The 14999-nt window shown below is 41.2% G+C and overlaps 1 protein-coding gene across 1 annotated transcript in view; it reads left to right on the forward strand.

Moving 5' to 3' along the window:
- Nucleotides 1–11241: 11241 nt before the first annotated feature.
- Nucleotides 11242–14999, forward strand: part of LOC308676580 (homeobox protein DLX-3-like) — a gene marked incomplete at both ends in the record, with an annotated part of 33711 nt that continues 29953 nt past the window's right edge. The window contains 2 exons of the mRNA XM_081342458.1: nt 11242–11572; nt 13909–14093. Of these exons, the coding sequence (XP_081198584.1) occupies nt 11242–11572; nt 13909–14093 (516 nt within the window). The remainder of the gene's footprint in view (nt 11573–13908; nt 14094–14999) is intronic.

Here is a 14999-nt window from a genome sequence, read left to right on the forward strand (position 1 = left end):
GGCATCTCCCTCTCACAGAGGGCCCAAACCTATCCAGAAGCGGACAGGATACCAACCCAAATAAAGCATACCTCCCTAGATCTCTCACCTCTAGGGAGATAGGAGATGGTATAGGGTGGTATAGTTGATGGTATAGCTGAGCCACCCTCTCACAGTGGCTCAGCTCCAAGACCTTCTGAGTCCAATGGGTTCGGTGGGTTCGTGGGGGGAAGAGAGGAATTTGAGCAACAATTGCCCGACATAACCTGGAGATGACAAACGTTCCAATCACAGAAATCTTCTCAAAAGCAAGGAAAGCGAAGGAAGGCTGAAACAGCAGATGGATCCAAAACAGGTAGCACAAATCCAAATGGCCACAGAACACAAGCGCCGCGAGCTGACCTGCGCCGTCTGACCACCAGCGTGTAGCGCCAGAAATCCAACGCCCAGCCGAGGGTCCCCTTCGCCAAAAACAGGCGCGAAACAGACTCCCAGTAGCCATCAAACAGCGAGAAGCAAGAGCGAAAAGCAGCCATAATACTCCCTCTCGACTTTCTGCCCGCCGCTCCAGAGCCAGTTCTTCCACCATTTCACATACTTTCCAGCTTTCAGCGTTCCGCGTTCCGGAGGCCACTCTAGGCCGCGGCTCTATCGGCTCCGAACATCAGCTGCTCAGTGCCCTCCAAGCCGTGGCGGAATGCAGTAGAAGAAAAGGCAGATGATTTATTGCAATGTCAGGCTGAAATTGTTCGCCTTAGTATTGCTAGATCTAAGGGAAAGAAGCTGGGGGTTGTGTCAGAGAAATTTAAGGACCTGAAAAAAAATCTGAAACAAATGTGTCTGATATCAAGAAAGAGGTGCTATTTGAGGAAGAGGAAATGACTTTTAGACCCCCTCCTTATGTGCCGCGTCCGTTCCCGCTGCCTCAACCTTTAGCAGCAGCAGCTGCTGCAGCGCCAAGTGGAACGCAGCCAGCAGTAAGAAAGAAGCAGAGAAGAAAGGAGCCTATGGCTCCTAAAGATAAGGGGGGTTTCTCTGTGAGTGAGAGTGGTGAGATAGGTGGAGGTAGTAGTATGGCAAGCACTCTGTTGGAGCGCAAGCTGAAGGGAGTTGATACATACTTCAATCATGTCCAATATAGGGTCCCTTATCCGAAAGCCACTAAGAAAAGTTCGAAGGATTGTAATACAGCTGAATAATCAAGACGTGGCTAGGGGCCAGGTCGTAATGAACCCCCTGGTTCGAGTCCAGAGGGAGGTAGGAGGCAGAAGAGAGGAGGAAGATGAAGAAATCGGGGTGGCGTCCCCGGTAGCGAAAAGGAGAAGTGGAGAGCCGTGGTTAGGAAGTGTGCTATAGATAGGTACCCTAATGTGCAGAATATACAGGCAGAGTTACAGACAAGGGCACCGGAGCAGAATCCAAGATAATGTCAGTAAATGGGATTCTGAAGAATACGAGGCAGTAGATCGTCCGCATGAAGACAAGAAGAAAGCTAAAAAAAATGGCAAAGAAGAAGAAAGACGATGACGGTGGGTTAGAGTGCTATATCGGTGAACCCCCGGCAGAGAAAACTCAAGTGTTTTCTTCCAAGAAAGGTCAGAAAAAGAAAAATGGTGAAAAGAAGTGCAAGAGATCCAAGAGAGATTCTGAGGTTTCTGAGGAAGACAGTGGCCCCCATCAGAAGAAGGGAAAAAAAGGTCCCAGGATACAATCCGTAACTGCGAAAGAAGTGGTGGAAGCAGCGCCCGAGAAATCTGCAGTAGCAGAAGCAGTTCCCAAGAGGAAAGACATGACGTTTAGCAACTGGTCAGAAGAAGACGTTCCAGAGTGTGGGGAAATGGTTCTAGAAAGGACTTCTGAGGAGCCCCATAGAACTAGCCACCACGTGTGAGGTGAAACCATGGAGGTGGGGTCAAAGAAACTTCTCACCTCCGTCCTGCGGAGCAGAAGCGGAGCAGCAGCCTTGGTAGCAACAGGAGCCATTCTTCAAGTAGACTCCGATCACCCTCTAATGATTCTGCACATCGCAGCGGAGATGACCAGGCTGCAGTTAAGAAGATCCTGTGCAGCAGTTCCAGCAACAGAGACAGGAGATGCCTTGAGATTGCTGGCGAGCGGAAGTCCAGAATCGATCAGCTGAAATGAGGGGTTGCCAGCTGTAGCACCTCTTCTGATCGACAAGATTCAAGGAATCACAGTTCAAGGTGAAGTTCTCCTGAATCTGATCGCCAAGGCTATTTCAGATCTGGGTCATTCAATAGCAGAGAAAGAGTGTAAGACAAAGACCGACATGAACATAATCATGAACAGGAAAGAGAGAGGCGCTTTTGAAGGCAGGAAAACCTCCTGTCAATATGTCTGAGCCGTCTTTGGTAATGCAGGGAGCAGATGAAGGCCCAGAGAGTTTTTTTGCAATGGCTGATAGAGGTTTATGAGCTGTATACGCAGATAGATCTGAGACACGTAGACAATGTATGAATGTTGAATGAGAGATTTATAGCACAAAGTTATGGCGATATTAGGAAGAAGTTACAAAGGTTGGAAGGAGCTCTGGGAAAGGATACCAGTGAATTGTTAGAAGTGGCAAGGAAAGTGTATGTCAACAGAGATGAGGTGGAGAAGAGAGAGAGAGGGAAGCACGAATGCAGAGGAAAACGGAATTGTTGGCGGTAGCTTTACAAAGGAAGACATCGCTTGGGTCAGACCAGTGTGTGTATTGTAGGGAAGAAGGTCATTGGCAGATGGAATGTCTGAAACGAGGGATGAGAGGACGAGGCTGAAGAGGAAGGATAGGTTTTGGAAGAGGAAGGTCTATAGGCACAGTACAGACTGGATTTCCCTTGAGAGGTAGAGGATTCCGAGGGAGCCGAGGAGGTAGAGGAAGAATGGAGAGTGAACGTGAGATAGAAGGGATTGGATTGGCAGGGACAAGTTGGACAGATTGACGGGGACTGGGCTTAGAAGAGGCTCCCCCCTGAGCCTTTGGTAACTATGAATAGAGGGGGCCATAAAATGACATTGATGGGAGATACAGGAGAGGGAAGGTCAGTCGTAAATAGCTGGGCGCGATGGCGCGAGCCTGTAATCCAGCTACTGAGGCTGAGGCTGGCGGATTGCTTGAGCTCAGGAGTTCTGGGCTGCAGTGGGTTATGCCGATCGGGTGTCCAAAAAGAAGATGCCTATGAACGGAGGAAACTAGAAAGGAAACTACGGGAGAAGGAAGCAGCTTATCAAGAGCGTCTTAAAAACTGGGAAATCAGAGAACAGAAGAAAGCTAGAGAATATGAAAAAGAAGCTGAGAAGGAAGGAGAAAGAAGATGGGAAATGGCAAAAGAAGCTAAACGTTTGAAAGAATTTCTAGAAGACTATGATGATGACAGAGATGATCCCAAATATTATAGGGGAAGCGCTCTGCAGAAGTGATTCTAGCTATTGCTGAACCAGAAAACAGAAGGCAACTGCAAGGCTTTTTGGGGTTGGCTAGTTTCTGCAGGATCTGGATACCTAAATTTGCATTATTGGCAGTTCAGTTTTATATAGCTACAAAGTGGGGAGACTTTGAATATTTTCAGTGGGGAGGAGAACAAAGAAGAGCTTTCAAGAACATTAAGCTTGCTCTTACAGCAGCACAAGCTATGGTTGTACTCAATTTCGAGAAAGCTTTCAATCTGTATGTAGATACAATGTTGCATTGTGAGAGTTGACGCAGCAGGCGGGGGTTAAGGTGGAACGAAAGAACCGCACTTTAAAGGTGGAACGAATGAATCGCACTTTAAAGGAGAAAATTACTAAGATATGTGCTGAGAGCTATTCTAAGTGGCCTGATGCTTTGCCCTTAGCAATATATTCTGTGAGATGTGCGCCGCGAAGACAATACAGATTGTCCCTGTTTGAATTGATGTTTAGCCGTCCTCCCACTCTGTTAAAACAAAACCTGTCAGGATGGCCAGAAGTGGGGCATAAGGGGGGAGTGTGGAACATGGAGATGGTACAAGAACTAAATAAACAGGTTGAAAAGTTTCGAGGTTATGTGCTGGAACAAACCCCTCCTAGAATAGTAACAAAGTGTCATCCCTTCAAACCTGGAGACAGAGTCTGGGTGAAACATTGGAAGCGGGAACAGCTAGAAGGCAGATGGAAAGGACCGTATGTTGTTATTATGTCCTCTCCTCTTGCTGTCAAGATTGCAGAATCCAAATCATGGATCCACTGGACAAGGGTCAAAGCAGCAGCTGAACCTGAATGGGTGGTGTCTAAAGATCCAGTGGCTCCCACAAAGTTAACGTTTAAACGAAAGTGAAATATTTGTTTGTGTAGCTGGACTTATTTAAGAAGCTTTATTCGCTGAAAGGCTACTCTGCTGGAACCTTACCGGCAATAGGTTCTTCTACGCACAGTAGTGAAGACCCCTGCTAAGTCACTCCGGAAGCTGACTTTCTACGCACGGGAGAAGAATGGAGAAAAGTTTGCTTCTGTTATGGGTGTATTGTGTTACTACCACATGTGACAATGTTTGTATTCATAATTATGGACTTTGGAGTAAGCCAGAGGAAGCACCTCAGATCGTTCGATGATATCTTGTAGGCACTGGAGATTGTGATGGAAATCCTCCACTTAGTTTTAATCCTGAATATTGGAATTACAGTTTACCACATCTCTGTCAGTACACACAGGTGTTTGATAGAATTGCTAAGGATGCTTGTCAAGCCAGGAAACCAGCCAATCCTGAAACCTGTAAGTATGTGGGCTATGTATACAGAAAGGGAATGTGTGTGTGAATATACTGGGGGAGGATATCAATGATGTAAATATTTGACTAATGTTCACCGAGTGGCTTACAGCAATCGAGTAGTACTAGAAGAAAGCCGAGAGATGCCTGACTGATATGCGTATGCCATAGGAATTGATGGGAAAGGGGAGGATCCAAAGTCCTTCATCACAGTTGTAAAGCAGTTGCTCTATGATGGGGAACAAAAATCCCTAGGGTGGTCAGTATACGACACCTTGGCCCAAATGGAGCATTCAAAAGATCAATTCGAGGTTTCTATGAAAGCAACCAATTTATTTCTGTTGTTAGCAGAGGAAATAGCAAAAGCCCTGACTGTAAAGAATTGTTTTGTATGTGGAGGAACAAATATGGGGGAACAGTGGCCATGGGAGGCGATGGAAGCTAACCCGGAAATATATAACAACATGACAAGGGCAGGTAACATCACTCAAAGAATGCATGTATATGGCACAGTGTGGACTCTCACAACAAATCTGGTTGGTCGAAATTGCTTTACACGCAAAGGGGATCAGCCAGTGGGAGATCTTATCTGTTTGGGGGATTGGGATGAACAGTATAAGGTATGGACATCTTTGGGAAATACCTCTGAACCTTTAAAGTTTGATATGACTATCATGCCCTATCTGAATTCCAACAAGGAAGAGGAATGGGTAGCCCCAGTGACATGTACTGGATTTGTGGCACTTTTGCTTATGAGGTATTACCTAAGAATTGGTCAGGATCATGTGTATTAGGTTGGATAAAGCCCTCATTCTTTCTTTTGCCAATACGGTCGCGACAGGTGCTTGGTGTGCCAGTCTATGATCAAATGGGAAATTGAAGAAAAAGAGAGGTGGACACAGCCTTCTCTAATTTCCCTTGTAGAGAATCCAATTATTATGAGAAAATGGGGGATTTGTGGAATTCAGAGAGGATAGTTTGTGTGTATGGCCAAGCAACCTGGGCAGAGGATGGCACCTATGGTTACAGAACACCAATCTATATGATAAACCATATAATTAGGCTGCAGGCTGTTGTGGATCTGGCAGGGCAACGCCTAGATAAAGCCTTAAACTTGTTAGCTGTAACTACTGATAAACTCCGAACAGCAGTCTATCAAAACCGATTGGCTTTAGATTACCTATTGGCAAAAGAAGGTGGAGTGTGTGGAAAATTTAATCTTTCAAATTGTTGTCTTCAAATTGATGAAACTGGACAGGTAATCAAACAATTAACCACTGAAATAAGACAATTGACACACAATGCGGATCAAACCTGGAAGGGTTTTAATTTCCAAGAGATTTTCAGTGGATGGTTTCCCAAACTTCCAGGGTTACAAGCAATCGTAGCTCTCATAGGACTGATAGCTGCAGGATGTGTGTTGATTCCTATTTTTATAAGAACTATTTCCAATAGCTTAGCTTTACTTACTGAAAGAAAAGCTACTGCACAGGTAATGGCAATGTGGGAATATGAAAGATTACAAACCAAAGAAGACCTCTGTTGAGACTCATCATCACAAGTTGAGGTAAGTCTCAAAAGGGTGGAATAAAGAGGAAATGTACTAAAATAATTGTGAAACAAATGTATTCTTGTCCTTAGAACAGACGCTGATCAAGGAACCCATAATCCTGTTAGTGTAACTACATGTATTTCCCGGCAACTGTCTTAAAGAGTAATGTACTAAAGTCCTTGTTTAAGCAAACATAGTCTTGTCCTTAATGCAGATGTTGATTGGGTTAACCATATCCTGTCTGTGAAACTACACGTACTGCAAGTAATTTTCTTCTGTAAACTGTCTTCAGATAAGAATGTGTAGAATATTAACCACATAAGTAACAATGTATAACAATGTATAACGATGTATAACTAAGAATTAGAGGTGTATAAATATGTCTGTTCATGAGCCCTTCAGGGTTCAGACCTTTTGCTTTGTTTAAGCTTTCTGAACCTGTGCATTAAACCTTTCTTTTCTTGAAGAGCTGGCGTGAGTCTCTTCTTTCTACAACAATTTCAGCAATCAACCACAAGCTGCAAGCTTTGCGAAAGGCTATTTTACAAAATCGCTCTGCTATTGATTATTTGCTTCTGCGTCAGCATTTGGGTTGTGAAAGTTTTGAAGGAATGTGTTGTTTCAACATCTCAGATGAATCACGAACCATCCAGAACCAGCTCAATATTTTACACAATTTGGCCTCTGATTTGAAAATTAATACTTTAGGATCTTGGTGGGAAAGCCTTTGGGCTTGGCTACCCACAGGTTTATTGGGAAATGTCCTACATTATTTAGTCATTATTTGTGCTATTTTGATTGGTGGGTGCTGTTTTGTTCAGTTTCTTCCTTTTGCAATATATGTTTCACAGCTTTTCGCCCTAAACCCCCTCCCACACTGCCTCAGGGTCAGGTATATGCCCTGTATAAGCAATTGCAAGGATGTTCCTCTCCTGATTATGACCCTTTCATTAACCCTTTTTACAATACCTTGTCTAACAAAAAAGAAAAGAGTGAGATGTAGAGATAGAGGTCATATAAAGGTTACAAAGGGGCCGTGTGCAGCAAACTGCCATGCCTTATGTGCTGTTACATCAGCCATATAGTATTATGCAGTGCATATTGTGCTGCCACCATGTGGTTGTTTGGGATACTACAACATTTATGTTAATTTGTTCAGCCAACCCCTCCCATTTGTGACGTACTTCCTCCTTCTTACCCTGAACATTCTATCACTTCCTGCCACCATCTCACATGCGGTGGTCTCTACGTGCAGTCTCTCATGCTAGGAACATTACTGTCTTTTGACCTTGAAATACCGTCCATTTCATCATCTACCACACCTTGTCTGCTGTAATCTTCTCTGCATGCAAATAAAGGTCCTTTGGATGATTAAAAGGTAATTTCATGAGTTCTGCTATCTGGCAAACGCTGTTAACAGTGATACTATCTGCTTATACAGGCCAGGCACAGGGGTCTCAGCAAGGGGATACATCATTAAACAACAGTCAGAGTCAGAATAGTCAAAAGACAGTAATGATCCTCCTGTCCGCATGTATGGTGGAAGTGAAAAAACGGAGTTTTAGGAGAAGGAGGAAGTACGTCACAAATGGGAGGGGTTGGCTGAACAAATTAACATAAATGTTGTAGTTTCCCAAACAACCACATGGTGGCAGCACAATATGCACTGCATAATACTCTATGGCTGATGTAACAGCACAATTAGAAAAAACTGATTTAGTTTTTTTTTTATTAAAGATTTTTACAAAAATATTTAGTTTTGACTACAGACTCCAGTTTGAACCCCGCACAATTTTTAGCAGGGAAAAGGGATACAAATGTAGAACTAGAACATTTCTGTATGGATGTGATAGACCTGCAAACTAAAGTGAGGAGTGATTTGCGTGCTTCCCCACTTGAGGAAGGCTTACACTGGTTTATAGATGGTTCTTCTCGGGTGGTGGAAGGAAAACATCAGAATGGATATGCAATTGCAGATGGGTATGATAAAACTGTAGTAGAGTCTGGAAGTTTACCTAAAACCTGGTCTGCATAAACTTGTGAGCTGTATGCTCTTGGACAAGCTTTAAAATTGCTAAAAGACAAATCTGGCACTATTTACACTGATTCAAAATATGCCTGTGGAGTGGTTCACACCTTTGGGAAGATCTGGTTAGAAAGGGGATTGATGAATTCAAAAGGAAAGAATCTGGTGCATGAGGAATTAGTTAAAGAAGTAATGCAGGCATTACAGCTGCCTAAACATATAGCTGTAGTGCATGTAAATGGACACCAGAAGGGGACAACCTTTGAAGCTATAGGTAACAATTTAGCTGATCAAGAAGCTAAGGAAGCTGGATACCAGGATCAAGAAACCTTGATGTTGGTAACTCCAGTGCTAAAAGGGGACATTTTACCCATCTTCAGTGAAAAGGAAGAACAAGTTTTGTTGGAAATAGGGGCGAACAAACAAGAGACAGGGAAATGGGTGTTACCTGATGGAAGACAAATGCTAAATAAACCCCTAACATAGGAGGTAATTAAAACACTCCATGAGGGATCTCATTAGGAAGCTCAAGCTTTGGTAGATGTGTTTTTGAAAAAGTATGGGTGTAAGGGGGTTTATACAATTGCAAAACAAGTAAGTGAATGATGTTTAGTCTGTAAGAAAGTAAACAAGCAGACACTGAGGAAATCAGGGTTAGGAGGCAGACCTCCTGCCCTAAGACCATTTGAACATATGCAGATTGCTTATACTGAACTGCCACCTATTGGCCAAATGAAGTATTTATTGTTCATGGTTGATCATCTCACAGGATGGGTGGAAGCTTTTCCTACAGTTGTAGCCACAGCCAATACAGTAATTAGGATCCTATTGGAACACATTATACCAAGATATGGTGTAGTGAATGTAATTGATAGTGATCAAGGAACACATTTTACATCTAAGATATTACAAGGGGTGATCTGGGTGTTAGGAATAAAGTGGGAACATCATGTTCCATGGTCACCAAATTTGAGTGGGCGGGTGGAAAAAGTAAATGAGGTGTTTATATTTCCACATTTTCAGGTGGGTTTCATGATTCTCATGCTGTTTGGTTCTTCAAGGACAAATCACACAGGCATAATTTCAAAGGTACCTGTGAGGACTGAGGGTGTAAGATTTACATGGCAGCATGTAGGGGAGGGCAAATTTAACCCTTTGCTGGGGTTCTTCCCCCAGAAGATGCTCTTTGTACCAGGATTAAATTCCAAATAGCATTGACATCAATTCTGCAAGATGGCTACTGATTTGACTGGTTATCAATCCCTGTTCAGCATGGGGGTTTGGGGTTAGGCTGTTCAGTTAGACTTCATGTCTCTCTATTTCTAGAAAAAAACATAAGTCTGTAGGAAGCCAGGCATTTGAGATTGTATTTTAGAAAGCCAAGGACTTCCCACCATTGCTTCTTTCATGTCTTCGTAGTGAAATGTAGTTGTGAGATCCAGCATGTCCTCTTAGGAAATATATAATGTCTACTTATTTGAAAGATTCATGTTAAAAAAATATACTTGGTCTTAAAAGTTGAATGGGAACATTCTTCAGATCCAGACTTTTGTTAAGTTTTGAATTTGGATGAAACTTTACTGGACTTTTTCTCATCCTATCCAGAACTACAGAGAGACACAAAAAGCTGTATATGAAAAGTTGCTCACATAGCTCAAACTCTTATATCTTATATCTAACTTACTGTATATCTATCTTATATTTTATCTATTTTTATAAGATTTATAAAGGAACTTTCATTTGTATTATGCCAGGGTGATGCAGTGGTCACAAATACATGGAAATCAAATCAGATCCAATCTCAGCTATGAATACCCTGAGTGTGTTACCTCTTGATTTTGTTCCTTATCCATAAAACTGTGGTCTCTCTCAGGAGGTGATTAAGAGATGAGGTAAGATGTTTTGCAAGAACCAATTTAAAAAGTTAACTATGATGGAAGTCCCACAGAACCTAGTGAACAACTAAATTACATTCCATTGCTCTCAATAGAAAGTACTGATAGATAATTTTAACTCTTTAATCTATTTGCTTTTGTTGGGGTGGGAGCTAATGAAGAACTATAAAGTGCTTCCCAGATGAAGTTGTTCCACAATTCAAGTGTTAAGGAGATGCCAAAGAACATGCAGTAATACTGAATTCAAATAAGAAGCAACTATTTTACATGGTTTTTTTTAAGAAAATGCTCTATCTGTTTTGTGTGTGTGTGTGTGTGTGTGTGTGTGTGTGTGTAATTTTAGAAACTCCCACTGGTCTTCTGGAAGTAGGCCACCCACAACTAGAAAATATTTGTCAGTTCCTAAATCTGAAATCCACATTAATGTAGATGCAGATTAATGTACAGTACCTTAATTTAGAACAAAATATGCTTCATAGCACACCCTCAACTGAATCTCCCCATTTCTCTCTCTGTTTCAATATATACTTCCCACTGCGATCCAGCTAATCCTTTTCCCCAAATAGGGAGGGGAGATCAAGAGAATCCCCTACTTCTAGCATCTAGCTCCCTTTGAGGAGTTCCAGGTTCTCAGCAGCAGCAGAAGAAATATGTGCTTGTGGGGGCTGGTGGGGGAGTGAATTTATTTTCTAACCCATTCTATTAAAAAAAAGTATAGAGAGATAGAAAGAGACAGAGGGAGGGGAAGAATATGTTTTGCCTGGAAGGGAATATTTCTGGAGCCAATTGGAATGTAGCATCCACCCTTCTCTGCTCCCTAATTAAAGGGTTTAAGCAAGCTGGCTGGGTAGGATTTCTTACACATTTTCCCTGGAGAACAGCAGCAGTAGTAGCAGCAAGAGCAGCAGCAGCAACAATTACTGGAGCCATGGCTGAGTAAGCCTACTCAACAGGTGGTGGTGGAGAGGATTTGCCCAAGTTAGTTGCAAGCCTTGCACACATTTGTTCTTTGGTTTCCTGGGTCATTTGGTGGACCTTCCATTAGTGGGCCCTTCTCATCATGAGTGGATCCTTTGATAAAATGATTACCAGCATTTTGACTGACATTTCCAGCTCACTCAGTTGCCATGCAGCCACCAAGGACTCCCCTACGCTTCCTGAATCACCTATTACAGATCTGGAATGCTACAGCACCCCACTTACTCAACATGTATATTATACCAGTCAACCTTATACTCAACCTTTGAACCACTATGGATACCAACCTCAATTTAACTTCAATGGGATTGGGGCTGCTGGGACATATTCCCCTAAATCTGATTATCTTTATTGCACCTCGTATAGGCAATATGGATCTTTCCGGGATCAGCAGTTGCCTAGACAAGAAACAGGTAAGGAAGTTTTTGAATCAAAGTCCAGAGTATGTGAGTTTGAGAGGTTGATTGTCCCTATTTGGGGTTCAGGGAGATTAAATACCTTGGAATCTCTTGGAATGTGGGATTTATTCTCCCCCATTCTGTTGAAAATATTTTAAAAGGTGTGTAAGAGATTTTGCCTTGCCAGAAAGTATTGTCTTAGTTAGTAGAAAGAAATGAATTAGACACAATGTCCCTTTCTATTATTACATACAAGACATCCAAACCTTTCTGGTGTTCCAATGCTAACCATTGAACCCTTGGATGGAATTATGTCCTCTCTTCCCCTAGTCTTCCTTTAGAGTTTTGTGCTTTGTGACTATTTCTGTAATGTTTGGAAAAAATCAATTGTCCCATCAGTAAAAATATCCATCAACTTTAGAGAGCTCAAATGATTTCTGTGACAGTGTTAGGACAATATACATATACATATAAACATTTATATATATACACACACACACACTTCACCATCCACCTATAAAAGACAATTGAGGGATAACTGAAATATATTTTCTATCTTGGTCCTCATTTTTTTCTTGCCCAATTCAGATTTTGCCATGAAACAACTCTTACAATTGTAAGCTTGATTTTGCAGGGCTATGAAATTCAGCAATAGAAAGTCATGGGCTCTACAACCTTTTTCCTTAATGAGTGGAGATTCTCTGAAGAACTGATTACTGATCCATTGTGGATCAAGATTTGTGTTTTGCTCCCGTCCAGGATAAGGGTAAAAAAAGAATCAAATCAGCCTTTCTCCCCCTTCCCTTGAATTATTTCTTCCATGTTCCTGGGCAAGAAAATGTCTGCACATTTTTTTTCAATTTTTGTGTGCTAGTTCATGGATTATTTTTTAATTTGCAAAGTGCAAATGCTACTGTTGCAACAGTACCTGACATTCCATCTTTTGTTTAAGGAAGGGAAGATTGGAACTTTTCTTAGAGAAAAAAATATCAGTGCTAAGTTTGAGACTTTTTTCCTGAGGCAAAAAATCTATTTTCCCCTTCCCCTTAAAAAGAAAGGTCCCTTCCCCCCCCACCCCCCAAAACACTATTTCACCAAATGTGATATTTTTAGTAGCTTGTTTTTCTCCCACACACAGACCTGTGATGTGTGCAAAATTTGCTCATTTTCTGCTTAAAATCTTGACACTATTGTCCACAATTTGATATGTTTGAAGGCACCTGTTTATTTTTATGAATTAAAAAAACAGGGAAAGAAGTAGCATAAAAGTTGGAAAACTGAAAGACAAAATACACAACTGTGAAAATGGTAAAGATAAAAAAAGAATGCTATCTTTAAACAGAACTGGCATGTAGATTCTAGCTACAACTGTCTGAGGCCTACAACTCATGCCCTCATTCCCCACAAACATTTCAGGAAGGGTGTATGCCGGGGTTGTGTGGTTCCAACTCTTCTGATTTAACTGGCCAATGTTGCCTGCAAAGGAGGAAAAAAACACATCAAGGATCTAGTGAGACAGAGAAATAACAAATTCTGTTTTTTAAAAAGAAGCTAGGTCAAAATGGAAGAACGGAGAAGTCCATTTGTGAGGCAGAAAGTTTGAGATGGAATAAAGCACCTAGGCTGAATCCTGCAATGGTCTCCTATGTTGAACTATTTCTTGATCCTGTTAAAAATATCAGGGGAACAAAAAATGAAAACTAAAAGGGGTAAGGAAGGGGAGAAAGGAGAGGCTAACAAGAAAAATTCAGTGGAAAAGTAATAAAAAGCAGTGGTGGGGGACAGATATCAAGCAAAAGGAGAGACCAAATAAAAGTTTAATCAATTTCCAAAAATCTTTCTTTTAATGGAATTCCACCTTCTAATTCTCCAGTAAATTGAATGGTAGAAAGCCTCTGAACTTTAGGAGTTTAACTTTTTTATGCCAACAAGCAAGTGATTGAATTAATTTCTGAAGTACAAATAGGTGGATTGATTGATTCAAACAATCTTCATACAAACTACATATAGCTGCCCTTTGATACAAGTTACCTATGAGTAAATTCTACTGAGCTGAGGGAGGCTTATTCTGAATATATTTGCTCAGCACCTGCTCAGATTGTTCTGTGTTGTATTGTTGGGAATTAATAAAGACAATAGATTCATTCTCATCTCCAGCAGTTGAGTGACTGTGAATTTGTATTCTTCTGCTGAAACAAAGCATGTGTTCTACAAATGGAACAGACTATGTTATTTTATAAAAGCAAAGGTTTAGAAACCAGCAGTACTTTGTTTTTGAACATCATTGCAACATTTCTCTCTGCTATTTGGGTTTTTCCCCCCAGTGTATTTCATTTGTCTCAATTCTCCAGTTTCAGTGAAGGAAGAATCTGAAGTGCAGATAGTCAATGGAAAACCCAAAAAAATCCGAAAGCCCCGCACAATTTACTCCAGCTACCAGCTGGCTGCTCTGCAAACACAATTCCAAAAGGCACAGTATCTGGCATTGCCAGAGAGGGCAAAATTGGCTGCACAACTTGGACTGACCCAAACTCAGGTAAAACTCTAGAAACGGGAGGGAGGGAGGAGGGGGAGAGACAGAGAGGGAGAGAGAGAACTTTTGTTTAGCCTTTTGGAAACATGAGTGTATATCTGTGTGAAACTCCAGCAAAATTTCAGGGAACTGCAAAATTTAGTGCTTTAGACAGGCTGGTTGAATTAAAATCGGTTCAGTAACTTCTAGTTATTAATTTTTTCCCAATCCATTCATTCTTTTCATTATATTTTGTAATTGATTTTTCCATATTTGTCCTCTTAAATATTTCATTTCTTTATCCCAGTCTTTGTGTATCCCTAGATTTGTTTAAAGTTTAAAAACAAAAAAGAGTCTATTGTTTTTCAGGATTGTTAACCATTTACAGTAGATAACTCTTTGCATGCTGAGAAGTAAAATATTTGTGTGAATTCTATGATAACACAGTGATGATTTAGGATTAAGGGGATCACAGAAAAGAGGTGGTGAATTCATCTGTTGTCATATGGAAGGTAAACAATGATGATCACAATAATTCTAATTAAGAGAAAGCATGAGTTGTCATAAATACAAAATGTAATAATAGAACAACAGTAAGCAAGCTGGGACAAGTTACAATATTTTGCAAAAATACTTAGGAGGAATTAACCTGCAGGGTAGTTCTGGGAAATCTTGAAGGGATACATGAGTCTGCAGTCTTACGTATATTTACCTTGGAGTCTAGCTGATCAAAGTCAGTGGGATGTTTTTCCAAACAAGCATGGATAAGATCTGTCAGATTGAAAACAATTCTTAAGTTCTTAGTTTTGTTTGATAAGAGCTAAAACAGTGGGGTAATATATATGGAAGAGAATGCTGCCTTTTTAAAATAACATTTGGTACTCATCCCTTCCTTAGGAAAAATCTGAATAGTAGTACTAAACTAAAACA

Source organism: Vipera berus (assembly GCF_964194415.1).
Source record: "Vipera berus genome assembly, chromosome: W".
Lineage (NCBI taxonomy): Eukaryota > Metazoa > Chordata > Lepidosauria > Squamata > Viperidae > Vipera > Vipera berus.